This window comes from Sminthopsis crassicaudata, chromosome 3 (assembly GCF_048593235.1).
Source record: "Sminthopsis crassicaudata isolate SCR6 chromosome 3, ASM4859323v1, whole genome shotgun sequence".
NCBI classification, from domain to species: Eukaryota; Metazoa; Chordata; class Mammalia; order Dasyuromorphia; family Dasyuridae; genus Sminthopsis; species Sminthopsis crassicaudata.
Genome location: NC_133619.1, coordinates 267,258,995 through 267,281,550, shown reverse-complemented (window position 1 = coordinate 267,281,550; position 22,556 = coordinate 267,258,995). Strand labels below are relative to the sequence as shown.

Here is a 22,556-nt window from a genome sequence, read left to right as displayed (position 1 = left end):
CTTGAGACAGCTCTCTGCAGGAAGGGAAATCACTTATCTGGACAAGAGTTAACGGCAACTGTCTGGAGACAACGGTTCTCTACAGGAAGAAGAATCTGTCCGAGAGATTTGAGTTGACACAGCAGATCTCCTCCCAGAAAGCAATCGGCAGCTTCTGGAGACAACAGCACATTACAAATGTTGAAAACTATCTTTGCATGTATTTGGAAAAATAAAAAGCTATCATCTTTTTTTTTTTTTTAAAGGAAATTTGCTTAGTGAGAACAGAGAAAAACATTAGAACAATGAGTGGATGATCATCTAGATTAAAGTATTGATTCAATTGAGCAGATTCTCAGTTTTATTCATGCTGTTTGTCTACAATCTGAAGCTTCAAAGAGGGGCCCCATCAACTCTCAATTGATTTGTACCCAAGTGACCAGAAAATTACGTCAACAGGATAAGTCTCAGTCTTCCATAATAACTAAATCTCGAGGGCTGTTTCAAAATATTTTAAGAAAAAAAGAACTTAACTTACATGGAGGAATAGAGGATTAGGATACTGCTCCCTTAACACCTAAACCTTTAGGTTCATCTAGAGGACCTTTCACCACCTAAATGACTTTAGGGCTATTAGTCTACCTAGATCTGAGGTAAGATGAGGCAAAAAGCATTTATTAAGCCTTTTGTGCTAGATACTTGCACAGAATATTAGAGATGCAAATACAGACTAAAAGAAAGATAATCCTTTAAGGAACTTTCATTCTAATGATAGTGAGACAGAGACACCACACAAAGGGGCATGGTGTCAAAGTCAAGAAAGTCAGTAGCAAAAACAGGACACAACTCTACAAAATAGAGGCTCATGGAGAAATTTAGCAATGGAAGAAAGGAAGACTGCCTTAGCCACAGCCAGTGTCATTGCTCACTCTGTTGGGGCCCATGACTATCCACTGTACTGTTACTATGGACAGCTACACAGCCCACTACTACTTAACCAATGGATGGATGCATGGCCAAAAAATATATTATATGCCTCATAATTGAATACATCATAAATGAAACCTTTCCAGATCTATTAGAACCATAAGGTAAAGAATTCACTACATAGATTTATTGGTGCGTCTAAATCTCTCCAACAATCCCAATATACTTTTTATATAGTAGCAACTATTTCACCTACTGGCTCAAAGCATTTCACCTTTCAAAATAAATAAGGATCTTTCACACCTAGTTAATGCTACCTATTATCTTGGCAAGTTCCATGGTATATTTCCCTAGCAAAGGACAGAGGTATAGAAGGATTGGAAATGACAGTGAGGATGAGAACAGGGTTAACGGTCAGAAGGTTTAAGTGAAGGATGCAATGACAAAAAAATTATCATCAGAGAAAGGAATTTCAGGATTCATAAAGTGGCCATAACTCTTCAGTTTGGAAAAGCGGCTACTTCTAATGATCCCCTGCTTTCACATAGCTAAAAGACGGTACAGCACGGATCCTACTACTCTATGAACAAAGAGCCAGTATTCCCAAACGACAAATGGCTTTTTCCATGGTGAGTCACATGGATACAATTGAATGGGGCGGGACATGGGGAGAGGGCAAAGAAGGGGATAATTAAGCTCAAACAATCTACACTACCTTTGTCCAAAAATACAAATTACACACTTTTTCAAAATAAAAGTCAATGTATCCGATCTGAGAACACGTTAAAAATCAAAACGTACTGGGGGATGGAGAATGAGTGTAAATTGAAACAATAAAATGTAGCTGGTAAAAAAAAAAAATCAAGAATATTAGATACAAATGGCAAATCCAAAGAACAGAATCAATTTCTATTTGTTTACGCAGCTCTTCCCCTTCCTTCTACACGAGTACAAAAGTTCTTCGAATTGTTTCTCCCCTCCCTTCTCGGGATGGTATCTCTAACGTTTCAAGATTTTATCTTCCACAACTAGCACAGACGCGGAGGTTTCCGTAGGGTGAGACTCAGTTTTTCAGAAAAGCGTAGGTGGACGGCAAAAGGGCAGTCACGTGACAGAAAGAGGACGTCCTAGGGCGGGAGAGTCCCGGAAAGGGGGAAAGAGGGGGAGGATTTTTGCTCCCCCTCCCTTCTCTGCCTTTCCAACTCTTCTCGCCGCAGGGTTGCTAGCTGTTGCGCAAGCTGGGCGCAAGCGCAAAAGAGAAGCGAGCCGGCCGCGTTCTGTAGCTGTTTTCCCAGCCCAGGGCTCCCACTCCTTCCAAAAACTGTTCCCTTTCGAGGATGTAACCCCGAGAGCGGTGGCGGCTTTGCCACCGGCCGGGACGATGCTCTCCTTCATCCTATCTGTGGTCCTGGTGCTGCTGGTCGCCTCCGGAGAGTTGTCGCTCTTCCCCCTCGCAGCTGGTGAGCCTCCCAGGGAGGAGGGCGTCTTAAGGCGAAAAGGTGTGGCCGAGGGCGATGGTGTTCGTTGGGTAGTGGGCGAGGGGACAGTCCGCGGACTGAGCGGAGTAGGCGATTCTGCGAAGACCGGCCCTTCCTCGCTTCCAGTCTTCCTTTTCCTCCTACCCCGGGCTAGCCCGAGCCCCCCTCTCTCTCTTTCTTCCCCGCCCCCTCCGCCCTCCTCAATCTAATGTTTTGTGTTTGAACCTGCTCCACGCGAGAGGAAAGATACGTTGGCACGGAAGAATTAGATAACTTGCTACGGTAGTCTTCCTCCTTATTTCCAGATGAGGTAGCTGAGAAAACGGATTAAGCGGCCTGCCTAGCTTCCATCCGCTGTTAAATGTTAGCAGGCAGCCAGCCAACTAACATTAATGAAACGTCTGCTACATTGTCCCAAGCTCTAGACATGCAAAAAGAGGCAAAAGACAAGTCCGTTTCCTTAAGGATCTCTAGTTCTAAGGGGATGAGATGGGGAGACAACATGCAAACAACCCTGTACAAACATAATATGTGCAGAATAAATTGGAGATTGAGTAACAGGAAGAAGGCACAAGTATTAAGAGGAAAAGAAGGATGCTTTTCGAGCTAAAGATTTTAGCTGGGACTGAAGGAAACCAGAGCAGCCAGGAGGAGGCAGAGATGAGGAAAGAGCATTCCACGAGGGACTGCTAAGAAAATGCCAGCCAGGAATCCGAAGATGGAATGCCTTTGGGAAAGGGGGGGGGGGGAGATCAGGTCAGGCAGCTTTCACTGAGCTTTCTTTGTTTGAGGGGGTTAGGAATCTAATTGATCTAGATATTTATATAGTATTCAAAGAAATATGTAAATTTGCTTTTTATATTTATAAAATTTGTACCTGGAAAAAGTTACTTTTTTAAAAATGAAATTTACTATGTTTTTGTTTTTTCCCAATGATCAGCAGAAAAAGGTAATACTTCCTTTTCTCCCAGCAGTTCTTCCAATGACAAGTAGCTTTTACAAAGCTACAGGTTTCAATGTACAATTTTTTAAATATACAAATAAAATGATACATTTTTCTAAGTACAGAGTAATAATACTAACATAAGGTTATTATCATACCAATAAATTAGGTATCTACTAGGGCTGAGTAGCAAGGACCTGAGAAGCAGATATTTCAGATGCTTTTTCTGTTGCACAGCTTGCATTGAATGGCAGGAACAAGGTAAGAGAGGGACAATGTAAGAGGAATTTGAATCCAATACAGGTCAGATGGCATGTGTGCATTGTGGAGGGTCTATTAATGACTACTTTAGTTGGACTAATAATGGTGCATTAAGTAGTTGGGAAAGGGTCTCTTACAGAGTTCAAAAATAAAAATAGGAGCGATAAGAACCAAAGTGAGAGAAAGAAGTCAAAGAAATTTCAACAGCACTTACAAATTGACAAACATTTTTTAAAGGACCTACTCTATGCCAGGCAGGATAGAACTTAAGTCAAAGGATAGTGTCAAGAGGCCTGAAGCTAGAAAAATGGTTTGTAGGGGTATCAGAGACAAAATATGAATAAGGTTCTCAGATGGGCATGTTTCAACAATGATATGCTGTCCTTGAGAAATTCAATTAGACAGACATAACTGTTGTAAAAAATTGCCCCATTAATGCTCTGCTATTTGGATGTATGGAAGTGGAAGATGGAAAACCCACATTTTGTGGGTTGTCTGTAAGTGTTCTTCCAATTGATAAATAAGGAATTACTGAGGCTCTCAATCTTAAAGCATGAGTTCAGGAGAATTTTAAACTTTGAAAAAGTAAAAGCATATTATATATATATGTATATATATATATATATTATATATAGATAATTGAAATAATAAGTCCTAGCTAAAGTTTACTTGACCTCTACATTTAAAAGCTACTAGTTGATAAAACAGAATATTAAGATACACTATAAGGCTTCAGAATATACTAACATTAAAAAAATATGACAGGTTACAATTTTGTCTGTTCTCATACAATTGTCTTCACATATTCACTCCAAAATTGACTATTACCACCTTTTCTTGTCTTTGTCAATTTGCAGTATGTGAGATGAAATCTTAGAGTTGTTTTTATTTTATCTTAGAGTTAATTTATTATTTATTTAGTTAGATAATTTTAAAAAACATTTTAAAGATTATTTAAGCTTTTTAAAAAGTGGTTTCTTAGTAAAATTCAACATAACTACTATGTTATATATTTTCAAGCTCTTTTAAAATTTGCATTATTAGCTGCTTAGTGACTGAAAGATTGCATTTATATTCCTAGCCTTAAGAATATTGAAAGAACAAGGTTTTGATGCATACATAACATTTTTGATATGACCTCAAGAGACAAATTCTAATGGCAATAGCTCTAGTGACCAAGGTAGTTGTGCAAGAAGACCCTCTCTAAGGGATTTGCTGATATAAGATCTTGTCCTCCAGAAACTGTTATATATGCCATGTATAATGTGGTGTTTCATCTTGTTAAAATTAAAAATGTATTTTAAAAAATGCGTAGGTGTAAATTAAATTTAATTAATTAAACTTTCTAATGATGTTTTTTATATATTTGTAGATTTTATACTTGAGAAGATATTAAAGTTTAAAACTACTCTTAAGACTTTTGGAACATTTTATATATATCTTGAATACCAAACTCTTATCTGAAAAATTTAAAATAAAATTTTTCCAATTTGACCATTTTCCTATTTATATTACATCCTTTAGTTTGTGCAGAAGGTTTTCTGTTTCATTTAATCACAGATATTTATTTTATCTTTTGTAACTGCTCTTTATCCATTGTTTGGTTACAAATACATTTCGGGGGCAGCTAGGTGGCGCAGTGGATAGAGCACCAGCCTTGAATTCAGGAGGACCCGAGTTCAAATGTGGTCTCAGACACTTAACACTTGTAGCTAGCTGTGTGACCCTGGGCAAGTCACTTAACGCCAGCCTCAGGGGGGGGAAAAAAAGTTAAAAAGAAAATAAGGCAATCAAAAAAAAAAAAAAAAAAAAAAGGAAAGAGGAATACGTTTCCTATCCATTATCATTGACATGAAATGTTTCTCTTCTAATATTTTCATGCTATTATTTTAATATTAAGGACATATAGCCACTTAGAGGATTATGGAATATGATGTGTTGATCTAAACTTACTTTCTGCCAGACTGCCTTCTAGTTTTCCCAAAAGTTTTTATATGATAGTTTTTTCCTAAATAACATACCTTTGGGTTAATGGAAAATGAGGTATTGAGTTCTGTTGCTTCTGATTCCATTGTTTAGTCTATTTGCTTGACCTCTGTCTCCATCTTTTTGACCAATATGGATAGTTTTCATGACTATTACTTTATAAAGTAGTTTGAGGTTTGGTAAGTGTGAATTCCCCCTGCATTATTGCCTTTTATATTCTAAATCTATTATTTTTCCAAATGAATTTTGTCATGATTTTTAAGGTCAATAAAGTAGCTCTTTAATAATTTAATTGGCATAGCATTAAAATAAATTATACCTTTTGTAGTAATAGCTATTTTTATTAGATTAGAATAGGTCAGCCACAAGCACTAAATATATTCCTCCATCTATTTAAGTAGCACTTTATTTCTTTAAGGAGAATTTTGAAATGTATTCCTTACAAGTATTTTGTGTGCTTTTATAGGTGAATCTTAAGATATTTTGTTTTATAGTTCTTTGGAATGAAATTTTCCCTTTTTTGCTGCAGCTTGAATTTTGTTTTTATTACATACAAATGCAGTTATTTTTTGAAGTTATATTTTATAGCTTTCAATTTTACTGAAGTTCTTGCCTCAGTTTCTGCTAGTTCCCTAAAACTTGATGGAGAAGGGAAGGGAAGAAATTTTTTTGCAACTGAATTGGGGTTAAGAGACTTGCTCAGAATTACAGCTAGTAAGAGTCAGGTGTCTGAAGTAGGTTTTGAACTCAGGTCCTCCTGACTCCAGGACTGGTCTGCTATTACTTGCTATGCTACTTATCTGCTTCTCCCTCAAAATTTTCTCTTTTCCCCTGTATTTATGCCTTTAATTTCTTTCTCTTGTCTTATTATTAGTACTAGTATTTTCAAAATTGTCTCATAATTGTGGGAAGAGTGGACATTCTTGCTTTTATTCCTGTGGGTTGGGGGGGTGGAGTTTATAGTGTGTCCTTTCTGCATCTGATATTTACTTTTGGTTTTAGATATACATTATTAAAATAAACATTTATTTAATTAATATTTTTCCCCAGTTACATTAAAAAAAAACTTTTTGCTTTTGTTTTTACAACTTTTTGAGCTCCTGATTCTCTCCCTTATTCCCACATTCAACTCCCATTAAGCTATGCAAAACATTTCCATAAAAGTCATATTGTGAAAGAAAACATATTTCCCACTCAAATAAGAAAAAAAAAAACCCTCAAGAAAAGTAATGTTTAAAGAGAAAGAGAGTATGCCTCAGTCTGTATGCAGACACAGTTTCTTCTCTAGGAAGAGATAGGATTTTGGATCATTGTATTGTATTGCTAAGAACTGCAACCTCATTTATAGCTGGTCATCCCAGAACATTGCTATTACTTTGTATACTGTACATTTCACTTTGCTTGAGTTCGTGGAGGACTTTTCAGGTTTTTTTCCTAAGAGGATCCTATTCTAGATATACATTTTAATGATTAAAAGATCCATCTATGCCTGAGGTACTTTGTAAGATTTTTAAAAACATAAATATAATTTATCAAAAGCTTTTTTTTTTTTTTTTTTTTTTTGCATTATTAGGGTAACTACATGTGGCTTTGGATATTTTTCTTTCTAATGTGATTAACTATGTTGTTGTTTTCCTAACATTGAACCATCTTTGTATCTCTGGTAAAAATCCAGCTGGATATGATGAATGGTTTCTTAGATCAAAGCTTCTTAAACTGAATGTAGAGGTTACAAAATTATGATTTGTGATCAGTAAATGTTTGATTTATATACCTATTTATCTGAGATAATGTCAAAATTTCTCAGGCAAAAAAGTGATCTTGAGTAGGAAAAGTTTAAGAAGGCCCATCTTCTATTTGGAAGAATTTTATTTAAAATTTTTGGATCAATATTCATTAATAATATTGGTCTATAGTTTTCCTATATTTTATCCTTTTCTAGTTTAGGTATTAACATATTTGTCTCATAAAAGGAAACTTTCTTAGTTTTTGAGAATAATTTGTGTAGTATTGGTTCTAATTGTTCCTTAAAAGTTTGATAGGCTATCTCATTTGATAAAATTATCCTGTGAATCTGTCAGGAACAAGAATATTTTTCCATTGGCAATTTCTTTAAAACTAGTTCTACTTCTTTTTTAGAGATTGATTTTGTATTTTTATTTGGTCTTTGTTAATTTAAGTATTTAATATTTTTAAATGATATCGCTCTATTTTTTGTTTTTAATTTTATTAGCATAGCACTACATTATAAGTTATGATACAGGAGGGGGAAGGGATACATGTATAAATATACAAAACATTTTAAATATTTATATAAAATATATAAAACATTAATAAAAAAATTAAAGAAAAAATTGTATAGAGAACAAAAGAATTTTTTTTTGTTTTTCTACTTTTGTTGTGATTTTACCTATTTCACTTTCTATTTGTTGATTTGCTTTTCTGTTCTCTTCCTTTTGATCAGGTTACCTAAAGATTATTAATTTATTAGTATTTTCAAAGAACCAACTTTTATTTTTGTTGATCATTTGAATGGAATTTTTTGGTTTCCAGTTTTTCACTCCTTTCATTTTTACGATCTCTTCTTTTAAGCTTATTTTAGGTTTATTTGATGAATCTCTAATTTGTAGTGCATATTTGTTTCATTAATTTTCTCTTCTCTGTTGTGAATGTGTGTTATATAGAGATATTTTCTCCCCAGAAAAATTTTAAGTTGCATCCCAGAAATATCTTGTTTCATTTATTTCACTTAGTATTACTTGTTTCTATGACATTTATCTTTGCCTCACTCAATATTTAGGACTTCATTTTTTTTATAATAGCTTTTTTATTTTTCAAATTAATTCAGAGATAGTTTTAAATATTTACCTTGCAAAACTCTGTGTTTAAAATTTTTCTCCCTCCCTTCCCACTTCTCTCCTCCCCTAAACAGCAATCCAATGTAGATTAACCATGTACAATTCTTCTAAACATATTTACACATTTGTCATGTTGCACAAGAATAGTCATATCATCAAAAAGAGAGAAAATGAGAAAGAAAAAAAAATAAGCAAGCAAACAACAAATAAAAAGTGAAAATGCTATGTTGTGATCCACATTCAGTCACCATAGTCCCCTCTCTGCATGTGGATGGCTCTCTATCACAATAATATTGGAATTGCTCAGAATCACCTCATTGTTGAAAAGAACCAAGTCCATAGCAATTGATCATTACATAATTTTCTCTTGGTTCTACACACTTCACTTAGCATCAGTTCCTATAAGTTTCTCCAAGCCTTTCTGAAATCAGTCTACTGGTCATTTCTTATAGAACAATAATATTCTGTTACATGCATATATCATAACTTATTCAACCATTCCCCCAATTGGTGGGCATCCACTCAATTTCCAGTTCCTTGCCATTACAAAAAGGACTGCTGCAAACATTTTTGTACATGTGGGTCCTTTTCATTTTTTTTTGTTTGTTTGTTTTATTCAGGATACAGACCCAGAAAAGACACTTGGATCAAAGGATATGCACAGTTTTATAGTCCTTTGAACATACTTAGGATTTCACTATTAAGTCTTCATTTGTGTCTGTGTATTTCTTTTGTGATCCCTGAACTATTAATATTTTTATTTGTTATAATGTAGAAAGCATATGTTTGCAATTTCTGGTTTTTTCTTTTATTTGCAATATCTCTGATCTAATATGGGATTTGTTTTTGTAAAAATGAATTTTTGTAAAAATCCATGTGGTGTTGAAAAATATTTATCTTATATTTCAGACATGTTTAGGATTTTAAATCTTCTAGCTCTAATTTCTCCAGAATTTTTTTCAATTCTCTTTTTTCCATTTTGGTAACTTATTTGTCAAATTTGTCTAAGAGGGCAGAATTTAACTTTCCTGCCACCATTGTATTACTACCTATGCCCGCTTGTGATTTAGTTCATTTTTTCTTTTATGCACTTAAATGGTAATGCATTTGGAGTATATAAGTTTAATGTTGATGGTTTGTCTATGGTTCATTACAGCATAAGATAAGAATGTTATTTATCCCTTTTTAATGTTGTGACTATTTGTTTTTGCGTTTTCTCATAGCATTATTGCACTCTTATTATTATTATCCCTCTGGTGCAGAGTAAAATTTGTTCCAGTTCCTCATCTTGTTTAGAAATGTTTCTTGTAAACTACAGATCATGAAGTTTTATTTTATTTTATCTAATACATCACTTCTTTTGTTGAATTGTTTCATCCATTCACTTTTAAAGTTATTAAAATTAATAGATTCATTTTTCCATTTGTTCCTAACTTTTCCCTGATGCAACATTTTTCCCTCTTTTATATTTAATTACAATGATTCTGTGATTATTTTAGCTTGATCATCTTGAAAGCAATCCTCTTTTCACCAAATTTCTTCCCCTTACCCTTAAGTCCTCTCCTTCCATTTGTTACCCCTTAGAGTTTTCCTTAACTTATTAGTTCCTTTTTCTAGCTCCTTTTTCTTTTTTTTTTTCTATTATCTAGTTATATAAATTTTCTATTTTTTTTCCCTTGCAAATAAGTAGTCAGGTAAAATCTCATTTCTATCCTACCCTTCAACTTTTTTGTTAGTTTTAAATTTTCATTTTCTGTACCTTTTTCCAAAAAAAAAAAAAAAAATTCTTTTTCTAGTTCTCTTCATTACTTATCTTCCCTTTCTCTCTATTTTAGATTATTCTTTGATTCATAGCCCTTATTCTTTTTTAGTCTTTAGTCTCTATTCTTCAAGAAATTAACGTTTAACAACATCCTGATCCTAAATAGTTTCTATGTTATTGTTGTGTGGATCTTGCATCTTCCCCTGAACACTTTTTTCTATTCTGCCTCCCTTTTAGAAAAACCAGTTCCAACAGATAAGAAAGAAGATATTATCCCTTTAGTATGAATGATTACTTCTCTTTCCCCCTTCATGATCATTTTTCTCCCATTTGCTAAGAAAGTTCCCTATAGGATCCATACTCTCACTCTTCTAGGTATCAGTTCTTCAAAGGATATTTGATTCCCTTTCTCCTGAGACAAGGTGAATGGTTTCTCTAAGTACCAAATTCCTCAAGTTTATATACTGTATAAGAACCTCATATTGATATATAGAATGTCTTTCTTCCCTATTGGGAAGTGAAATCTTCTCTCGCCAAAGAAATAGGGTTTCCATTTTTATTAAGCCTTCTTTCAAATTCTCTTCCTCACCTATAGTCCCTTTTCTTACTGAAAATCTACTCAAATTATTTTCTCCTCATTTTTACCCTTTGCCTTGATTAGACTTCATCATATATTCATTCCCCTTCCTTTTAAACATCATCTTCTTTCAAAAAAAAATAAAATTGATTCACTTATAGGCAAGGTGTAAAATTTACTCCACCATGTTTTAGCCCTATTTTTCCAATATCACTTTTTTTTTATTTGACTTGTACTTTCACCTTTGTGTCTTTGTGTATTTTGAAGAAAAATTGTGGAGATTTCATCAATATAAATTAAATCTTCTACTTTAGCACAATTTAGAAACTAGAAATTTTTGGATGTTATTTAATGGTATTGTTATCCTGAAATAATTTATTTTGTTACCTTTGCTTTCTTTGGTTGTTGCATATATTTACCTTTCTTGTATTTCTATTCTATGGAATGTTTATAAAGCCAACACTTTGTTCAGGTCTGATTTTATATAGGGTGGGATTTTTTTTATTAAACATATGTATTTTTTAAACTAATGGTTATGTTACGATCTGTGGGGATTGTCATATTAGGTGAATCTTGAGCACTTTTGTTCTGCAGAACATATTATTCCATTCCCTGTGGTTTCAGATATATTCTCTGATGCAGAATAATAATATGATAGTAGAATTTCTAAAATATATAGGGAACTGAATCAAATTGATAAGAATAAAAGCTATTTGTTTAAGGGAAAGGAGGGGAGAAGGGAGGGAGAAAAAAATTGGAATACAAGGTTTTGCAAGGGTGAATGTTGAAAACTATCTTTGCATGTATTTTGAAAATAAAAAGCTATTATTTTTATGAAAAAGGAATAAAAGCTATTCAGTTGCTAAATGGTCAAAAGATATGGACAGATTTTTCAGAAGAATTCTAAGCTATTAATGATTATATGGAGAAAAATGCTCTCAATTACTAATAATTAGGAAGACACGCATTAAAACAATTCTGAGATGTTAGCCATCACATTGGCTAAGATGACTGAAAAGAAAAATAACAGATTGTGGAGGGAAAATAGATATACTAATGCACCATTAGTGGAGCTGTGAATTAGTCCAACCATTCTACAAAGCAAGTATGGAACTATGCCCTTAAACTGTGCATACCCTTTATGAGCTTACTGCTTAGTGTTTATATATATATATATATATATATATATATATATATATATATATATATATATATATATATATATATATATATATATATATTTATAATATTATCCCTTGTATTCATTTTTCCAAATTATCCCTCCCCCTCCCTCTATTCCCTCCCCCCGATGACAGGCAATACCATACATTTTACATGTGTTACAATATAACCTAGATACAATACATGTGTGTGAATATCATTTTCTTGTTGCACAATAAGCATTAGATTCCGAAGGTACATGTAACCTGGGCAGACAGATATTAGTGCTAACAATTTACATTCACTTCCCAGTGTTTCTTCTCTGGGTGTAGCTACCTCTGTCCATCATTGATCAACTGGAAGTGTTACTGCTTAGTGTTACACTAGAAGATCAAATAAAGGAAAAGGATCCATATTGCAAAAATATTTATATGAATTCTTTAACACTATTGCATTGTAAGAAATGTTGAAAGAAATAATTTCAGAAAAACCTGGAGAGAAATTTATGAACTGATGCAAAATGAAATGAATAGAATTAGCCAAACGGTTTACACAGAAACAGCATTTATACAGTATTGAAACTGTAACAAATTGAAAACTCTGATATAAAGACCTACCACAATTTTATCATGAAAAATATTATCTGGCTTTAGATAGAAAACTGATGAGCTCAGTACAGATTGAAGCATATTTTTTAAATCTTTCTTTTTTGTTTTAAAAAAAATAGGCTAATATAGAAATTTTGTTTTACATGATTTCATATTTGTAAATGGACTTTCTACTTTTTTGCCTTCTCAATAAAGGGGAGAAGTGAGAGAAATAAGAGAATACAGATCTAAAAATAAAATAAAATATAAAAATATTTAATGTTATTACTCTTTTGTTTCTTTTCTTTCAGATTGTCCTTTACTTATATATTTGCATTATAATTGTTCTTTGTCTTTTGTGTGAGATTGGTCCTATTGACCCAAGTTCTGTTTTTTCAATTATTTTCTGATATGCCACCCAAAAATTCTCCTTTCACAATTTTTATTTCTCTTTTAAATTATTTGGGACTATCTTGTTGTTCCATTCTTTCTTAACAATACCCAGCCTCCTCTGTCTCACTAGATATTGACTCATTTTCCTTTTTGTTGTTATATTTATTATGTTTATATTATGATGCAGAGGTCATTTACTCTTCCTTTACTAATACCTTTCCTTTTAGTTTGTCTGCTTGTTCTCAAGGTCTTTAACTGAATTTTGTTCCTCCAGAGATAGTGCATGCTGGGATATTCTTGTTTCATTCACTAGGATATTCAAGTTCATTGTCTTGGTTTTTGCCCCAGATATCTAAAGGATAGAACTGGTTCCAGATGAATGATGAAATTCTTTCCTTCAGACTTAATACAATATCATCATGTCCCAGTTTTCTTTTTCCTCAATTCTTTGACTGAACTCTCTTGTATCACAGAGGATTGCCATGTCACTTATCTAGCCAAAGCAATCTTATGCTTTTTGACATTGCCAAGGCATAAGAAAATCTCACCAAATGATCTCTGCAAATGCTACCTTTTCTCAATCCTTATCCTTCTTGACCTCTTTCATGTTGTTAACCATCCACAGTTCTAGCTTTTTGAGAGACTGATTTCTTTTGGATCTTTTTATACCTGCATCACTGTTCTTATCAATTTCCATTTGTGGGTAATGCCTATCAACCAAAAAATGCCAACCAAGTGTTTCTTGTAAATAGGAGTTGTTACTTCTTTCAGTTGTTGTGGCTTTCTCATGGATGTTCCAATCCAATCATCCTTACATCCTTCTCAATCTGAAATATCCCTCTCTAAAGTCCACCTCCTTCTCTAATTACTGAGTTACTCCTGGTGCCTCAGTTTTATGCCATTTTAATCTTCTTTAGCTCATTGGCTTCCAGGTTTCAAAATCTTGCTCCCTTCATTCCTCCTCTATTACTTTCTTCCTACTTACCTTCCACCTTTCAACGCCATTAAAATGTAATCCCCTTAAAAACAAGAACTGTATTTCTTTTTGCTTATATTTTTATTCCCCATCTTTAGCACAGTGCCTGTTACATAGTAAGTGCCTAATAAATGTTTGTTGACTTCCCTTTATGCTTCTTTTCTTTAAGCAGATGCAGGATTTGCTAGCCGTTGAAAATTCTTCACCAAGATTCTTGGCCTTCATAGTGATCACTGTCATTTTTTTAGTGATTCCTTAGTTCTTGTCTTGCTCTTTGGACATGAAACCCCTATGTGGTCTAGAAGCCAAATGCATTTCTTAATCTGAGCCAAATTTTTTAAATTTTTTTAACCATCAACATCCCCACTGAAGTCACCATCAAGGTGAATTCAATATATAAAGATATATGCCGATTTAATTGTGAGAACCTCATCAAGTTTTTCACAAATTTCTTTATTTGACCATTATAGACAATAGATAATAGTCCATAGATTGCCCCCAATAGTGGTCATGTGGCTAAGATTGTCAAAGGACTCATGAAATGTTTCTTGTTAACCAAGGGCACAAAATTAAATAATTCCTGTTTGGTTCCCTAAGAAGAATTTAAAATAAGTCTTTTTTCCACTTGACAGCCATTGCTTATATTCTGGTCTTATAGAGATAAGGTTAATAATTGTTTGTGGTTCAGCTCCTAAAGTTATTGGTTATTGTGCAAATTAAATTTAGAATACTAATTCTTAATTATCTAGAGAATGTCTAAAAACTGTGAATCTTAGGCTCATATTCTGATAGCACCTGAGAGTTCTGGAATTGAAGAGGGCTTTTGCAGTAAGCACTAAGAGTCATTTTGTATATTTTGTTTCATGTGACTAAAGCACTCATCACCAAGTAATCAACCTGATTTTGATTATTTTTAATACTTTTCCTCATTCTCAGAGAGCTAGGGCAACATGTTGTCAGAACTGTATCATTGAAGTACTTCTAGCATATCACCTTAGGCCATACAAGTTACAATTTTTTTTTAATAATAATGTCTGTTAACATGAGATAGGAATAAAAGAGGAGGGAATGGAATATGATATTAAAGACGTTTTTGAAATATTGATAAGGAAAGCTCAATAATTGTGCATGTATAACTTCTATTAGATTGCTTGCTGACTTGGAGAGGAGGGTGGAAAGGGAGGGAAGGAGGAAGAAAAATTTGGAACTCAAAATCTTATAAAAATGAATATTGAGAAAGAAAGCTCACAGGAAATAGTGTTTAGTAAAGTATGAGATGTCCTCAGCTGAAAGTGAGGGGATGGAATAGTGTGGGAGGGAAGTTGCAAAGAGATTTGGAATCGCTTTTATAGATAACAGGATTGAAAAATAAGGAGAAATAAAAGGATTGTCTTACTGAGGTGAGCTCAGGTGAACTTAGATAACTTTTGCAGTAAATCTGTTCTGCTAAATTTTGGTGATTTTCTTTAGTTACATTCAGCACCAAATTATGATCAGAGAGATATGATGGGGTTTGGCAAGATGTGAATACTGACAGGGGTGAAGGATGTGAAATTTGAGAGCCAAACACAGTTTAGAATTGAACTTGTTAGCTATAGCATCAAAATTATAAAGGAAAGAAAGGGAAAGGAAGACTGGGGTGATAATCTTGAAGGGATAGAAAGATTGGATTTCCTGGTGAAAAACCTATGAAGAATTAAGGGTAAATCCTTGTGAGGTTATAATCTGATTCTAATTGGGAGTAAGTGGCTGAGGACATTCAGGACTAATTGGGGAGGCCATTAAAGTACAACATATAATTTATTATTTCTCATTTCAGAAGGGTTTTATTTTTGTTATCTTTTAAAAATTATTTCCATTATATACTTCAACAACAATACTATATGATGATCAATTCTGATGGATGAGGCCATCTTCAACAATGAAATGAACCAAATCAGTTCCAACAGAGCAATAATGAACTGAACCAGCTACACTTAGCAAAAGAACTCTGGGAGATGACTATAAACCACTACATAGAATTCTCAATCCCTCTATTTTTGTCCACCTGCATGTTTTATTTTCTTCACAGTTTAATTGTACACTATTTCAAAGTCTGATTCTTTTTGTACAACAAAATAACTGTATGGACATGTATACATATATTGTATTTAACTTATACTTTAACATATTTAACATGTATTGGTCAACCTGCCATCTGGGGGAAGGGGTGGAGGGAAGGAGGGGAAAAGTTGAAGCAAAAGGTTTTGCAATTGTCAATGCTGGAAAATTACCTATGCATAAAATTTTTGTAAAAGTTAGTTTAATTAATTTTTAAAAAGTATTTCCTAACTTGGTTTATAAATGAGATAGATTTGTTCAAATATGGTCAGTGATAGTCAAGTCAAATTCACTGAGAGTTCACTATGCAGTTAGGTACAAGATTGGCATTCATTAAGCATCTGTGTGATAAATACTTTACTAACCCTGGGATTACAAAAACAAAATGGAACAAATCCCTCAAGGAGAGGGCATTCTATCAGGAAACCACACAGATACAATATATATACAGGACACAAAACCAAAAATTGGTTGCTATTTTAGTTGACTGGCTTTTAAAATTGTGACAGTTAAGGATCAATTATTGTAATTTCCCAGTTTTTATCAGACAAAACACACTATTTAAAGTCTCTTAAGCCCCAACATTGTCCTTGCACCAGTCTGCTGATATACCTTCACTATGGTAAAAGCTAGATCTGCATGTCAGTTTAGACAGCTCAAGGCAGATAACTGAATAGCTGAAAGAAGGGCCTCTTTTGAATGCTATGTAATTGTAGGAATCAAGCTTATAGCAGAGGAGAATTAATAAAATGAACTTCCTTCTGATGGGGGTTGAGATCCCTTTAAGATTTCCTTTCTGATTTCCCAACCCCCATGGCTGACCTTGATTCACAAATCCTGGTCAAAAAGTATCCTTTTGAATATCCGGGCCCAGCCCCCACCGGATCTGAGCTGGCTTGGGTTTTTCAGCCCCCACTATCTGCTCAGGTTTCTCCAACCCCCCACAAACAGTTTCTTCCTTATCTGAAAAGCCCGCCAAGAACTTGGAGCACCGCCCACAAGCCCCTTTTAGGTATAAAAGAGCCCAGCTGGAGCTCTCTCTTTGCAGGAGCCCTTCTCCCAAGCATGGTATCCTTCCGGCCATGTAAGGGTTTCTGCCCTCCCAGGAACTTTACTAACTGAACTTCCAAATTCCTACAATAAACCTTTTTTTAAATCAATCTAGATTTTCGGGTCTATAAATTCATTTACAGGGGCACTGCGCCGTCACTATCTTTCGCCAACTAAAACGGGATTCCCCCTTTCCTATCTCTCATCACTTCCTGTCTTTGCAGAATTGGTGTTAAATATATATAATGTTAGATAGTTTATGTGTTTCTTTCTTGAACAGTTCCTTTTCTCTTTTTAAACTCTTTGCCAGAACTGATGACTCAATGATTAAAGGAGAGGTATATTTGGAAATTAAGGTTGCAGATAAATGCAATCAAAACAAACATTTTTTAAGGGTGCTGGAAGGCACTTTCCTGAAGTGAAATGCAATGTTCTTTATTCTTAAATATTGCTATTCTTTAGGAACTAAAGGAATTGTGGGGATATATGTATATATTATTATTATTATTGACAGGGAAGTGAATATTAGAATTTTATTTTTGTTTCTTTGGACAATGTAATTTTCTTCTCTCTTTTTCTTACCTTCATAGGTGAAAAGACCCTAAAGACTCCTCAAAATGTAAGCGTTGAGATTATAGATCATAATTTTATCCTGAAATGGAACTGGGATAAAGAACCTACAAGCAATGTTACTTTTTCAGCATATTACCAAAAGTATGTATGTATTTTATTTTCTGATATGCTAGAATTATCTGAATATTTTACATGAGCAAAGTGGAATGCTGTGTTTTAATTTTATTATTAGAATATTTTCCCTATTCTATAATTTAACATTTTTTTATTTTGCCTATGGGTCATCTTGTTCAAAACTAGATCCTAGAAAAATCATTTTTTAGACTTAGGTATAAAGGAATAAAACATGGATTCAATTTAGGTGGGAACTCTCAAGCCTTTCTATCCATCTCCTACCCTCAGCCTTATCTCCATGAATTAATCGAGATATGCCAGCTTCATTATCAGCAATTAGGTTTTGCACCAAGTTGTTTACAAATACTAATCATTGCCTCTGGCAGGCCTTACAGATTATAAGTGGAGGGAGCTGGATAGAGATAATTCAGAAATAGACCTCAGTCACCTGGATAATTCTCTTTTAACTGAGAAATTTCGACTTCCCTTTAATAGTTATGTACATTTATTAATTATGTTATGAATTTTAAATATCAATAAGACCACATAAATTAAAATTTTAAACAAGAATGACAATTAAAATAATTCCCAAGCAAAGTCAATAATAAGCAAAATGATTTTTAAGACCACAAAAAAACCTATAGATAGGAAAACAAAACAACTGTTGAAGAAGTAGTCAAGAATAATTTTTATGTACAATTGTATCTTTCTGATTTGTTTTTCTTTATTCTGGTTTGGACCTCTCATAACATCAATGTGTAGAGCACCAAATAAAAAACTTCCTCTACCAGTGAAGAGGTTTTGGAGCCTAAAGCCCTAAAATAATTGCCTGGAGGTTTTGAGGTTCTGATTGATTCAAAAGAAAGGCTATCAAGATTTTAATTCCTGACATGGGTAGCCCAGTGTAGTGAGTCAGCAAACTTTTCTTAAACAATGACTATGGAAATACAAAGAAAGGCAAAACATGGATCCTGCTTTTAGGGAACCCACATTCCAAAAGAAGAGACAACATAGAAATAAATAGATATATTCAATATATATATACAGAGTAAATGGAAGGTGACCTGAAAGAGAGAAAGATTCCAGTAGAAGGTGACAATATTTTTTTAAGTATGCTATCTAGCCAGTTTTCTTCTAGCTGACACCTCAGATTAGTTTTATTATTATTATTATTTTAAGATCCCAATGGCTCTTGGGCACATGTTCAGATATCTATTGATTTAATTATTAATTATCTAAATTTAAATTATTATGGATTTGTTCTATCACTCCTTACTTTCTTTTTGACTCCATCAGCCTCCAATGGTTTCTCAGTCAAAGCTGACTACTTATAGAAAGGAACAAAGAATATCTTAAGATAGAAAAAACATCAGAGAAAAGTTAGTCCAAACACCTCATTTTAGAGATGAGAAATCTGAAACCCAGGGAGGTAATACCTCTAAGAAACGTATAGTGAGAAAAGCAAGTAGTTTGGTCAGATAAGAAACATAGCATTGATATAAACAAAATATTAAAAGTTCTAAAGAAATATATCCTCAGCTCTTATCTCTCTCTCGAACTTTCCAGCAACTTATTAGAATTTTCCACCCAATTATTCTGCTTTATACAAAACTAAATTAAAATTAAAATATACAAAATCAAAATTAAAAATTCCAAAACAAAATTCATTATCTTTCCCCCAATCCCTTCTCTCTTCCTCTTAGCTTACCTATTTCTATCAAGAACATATTAAGTGTCCTCCCAGTCAACCCACATGGACAGTCTAGAAATCATCTTATTTCTATGATAGCAGCTTTGTCCTGCACAGATACCTCATAAATGGAACCTCCGAAACAAGGAAATAGGAGGGAGTTTGTGGAATAAGTTTGAAGAACATAAGCTGTCTATTGAAAATTGTTTTTCCTTCTTATCAAAAATGTTCCGTTACAACTCTTTTAGGAACCAAGTTCTAAAGAACTTAAGAATAGAAGACAAGTTATAAAAAGGTTGCAAGAGTTGTTAAAGAACAGCTGTGCATATTAAAATTAGGGTATTAGTAAGGGGAGGAAGGGAAAGTAGACCCAAAAAGTCAGAAAAAAATATTTTTTTTTTCATCATTGATTATGGAGGAATCACTACATTTAGATTTTAAGCTGCATGAGGAAGTAGAAGTAATATTCAAAAAGATAATGACAAAGAAATCTTTATCAGATTAACTATATGCAGAACAAATCTGGTCTGGAGACTGCTGAAAAACTGATACCTATCTATCCATCATCAAATCTAAATACTGAGAGAATTATCTATACACAAATTAAGAGCATGCTTGATAAGAATATTAATGCACAACCAGTCAGGCTTTCACAAGCTGTATTATAGAATAAGACACATTGTTGTCCTGAAAAATACAGAGAATACAAGATTTCATTGTGCCAATTTGATTTTAAAATACCATTTGATTCAAAAAGAAAAACATGACCTTAAAAATCTATTAGACGAAAGTCTTTTAAATATACATACATTAAAATTACTCTAGATCCTTTAAGAGAGCAACAAAGATAATCATGAAGCACTATGTAGATACTAGATATTATTATAAACATCAAGAGAGACATCAAATAAGGAGAGTATGTTCATGTAAAGTGTTTGCCACGGTGATAGGGAAGATCTGATGAAGAATCCAAATTAAAAGGGGATTCCCTATGGATGATAAGTCCTTCAGATGCTCCTGTTTGTGGATGGCATATTGTAAGGGGCTAGAACTGAGCAAATGCATTTGGATAATGGAGCACTTGAAACTAATTGCCAATTGGAAGGTTCCCTATTAACTTGTTTGAAGGTTGACCCTCCCCAGCTGTTCTGTGCTGACTTGATTGGTGGGACAAAGGGGAGAAAGTGACGTGTGTGGAAGGAGTAGGAGGAGGAAGAGGAAATTGAGACGCTCACTCTCAGTCTCTCTTGGCGTTTGAGGGAGGAAGGTGTGTGTGAGATTGCTAGATTTAATCCCCTGACCTTGACCATAAAAGATCAAGAATAAAGACATTTAGTGATCCTGACTCTGGCTGATTCCTGGGAAGACAGAGTTCCAGCATTCTGGCACCCCACGTTGGGTGCCATTTGTAACATGCCCTCCTGGCAATTACAATTACTAGTCTGTCATAGGCCCAACAGAGTACCTTTGACCACTGACCTTTGCAGTGTGAACTCTACCCGGCTCGCCTCCTCTGAGGCCTTCAAAAGTCTCTGGCCACGATTTCTTGAATCTATAGTTTAATAACCGGTAGCACGCTCAAGAACAGCCACGTATAATCTTAAAAGCCTTTATTATACCTACTCACATAATGCCCTGACTTAATGCCCTGACTTGTTAGCTCCCTAGTGAACTACCAAACTCCTTACCTGTCTTGGCTATCCATCAGCTTGGCTTGGCTACCCCAGGCTAGGGAGCAACTTGCTGTCTGCAGTGGGCTTATAAAGGGCCTGTGAGGTCATACACACAGCCAACCAGCGAGAGAGCCGTCACCCATTACGGAGCTATCTCAATATGGCCAGGATCCCACCCACAGGGCAATCCTATATCCACAGAGATTACTTCTGGGCCACTCAAATCTCCTGTTGCGCTGTGGCCGCCCATTTAAAGGACCCTTACAATTCCCTTCTCTTGTTTTGCGGGAACCGCATCCTTACAATTCCCTTCTCTTGTTTTGCGGGAACCGCATCCTTACAACATATTACTGATTGTTATCAAATCCCAGAACATTGCGGAGCTTTCTGGAGATAACATAATTACTTGAAAGTTTGCCCCAACTATCCACATTAGACTAAAAACCAAGTATTTAAAGATCATCTGTTGCTTAGGTTGAAACATATACTTAGATGGATAGAGCAACAGTGGTTGGAGCATAGACTTGTATTACTGTGATATGGAACAGTATGTCTTGAATTTGAATAGATATGGTTTTGTCATTTTTGAGCCCATTTTTTCACCCTTTTTTTGACTATCAATATTGACTATCATGCTTACATATGCAATATGACAGCATGCAATTATATTCTTTTAAAGCTGTGTATATTTAAATTTTAATAACTTTAAACTATCCTAAGACTCGGGATATGCGAATACATATGTGTATCTATATGTTATGTTTACGGACATGTATATATACATGCAAGTCAGCCCCTTTTTCCAACTCATCAAACTTACCTGAGTCATTTCTCCTATCCATTGAACATGGGCTTCTCAGTTCCTATTTGTTGTTTTAATAATACTTTCTTTTCCTAGATTGAGTAATATTTTGTAATTGTCATTCTCCTTTATCTGATATTCTGGAATATACTATTAAAGCTCTTAATTTATTTCTATCTCAAGTAATGATGTTTCTGACAAAGAAATATATCATTGGCACTAATTTTCTTGGTTACTTTTGTTATTACTGTTCATTTGTTCAATTGAGTCTGATTCGTAATGAACTATAGTACTCTAGGCCTTTCTGTCCTTCACTATCACTTGGTTTGCTCAAGTTTATATTTATTGTTTCTATGATATTATCTGTCTATCTCATCCCTTGTCATCTTCCCCTTTTATTTACCTTCAGTCTTTCCCAAAATCAAGATCTTTTCCAATGAGTTTCACCTTATTATGTGGTCCAAATATTTCAGCTTCAGCTTCAGTATTTGACATTCTAATGAATAGACTGAATTAAATTTTTTAAAGTTTTAACTGATTTGACTTCCTTGCTGTTCAAGGGATTCTCAAAAGTCTTTTCCAGCTTCACAATTCAAAAGTATTGATTCTGTGGTGCTTGGCTTTTTTTATAGTCCCACTCTTAGAACCATATATTGTTATTGGAAA

At 34.1% G+C, this 22,556-nt stretch overlaps 1 protein-coding gene across 3 annotated transcripts in view; it reads left to right on the top strand.

Annotated features, from left to right (window-relative positions):
• Positions 1-2,103: 2,103 nt before the first annotated feature.
• IFNAR1 (interferon alpha and beta receptor subunit 1) overlaps positions 2,104-22,556 on the top strand; it is a 46,347-nt gene continuing 25,894 nt past the window's right edge. For 2 of the 3 annotated variants that reach the window (XM_074300734.1, XM_074300735.1), the window contains exons 1-2: positions 2,124-2,366; positions 17,629-17,752. In XM_074300734.1, the coding sequence (XP_074156835.1) occupies positions 2,288-2,366; positions 17,629-17,752 (203 nt within the window). In that variant the 5' untranslated portion in view covers positions 2,124-2,287. Of the gene's footprint in view, positions 2,406-17,628; positions 17,753-22,556 lie in introns of all 3 variants that reach the window. The other variant, XM_074300737.1, reaches the window with a different exon arrangement.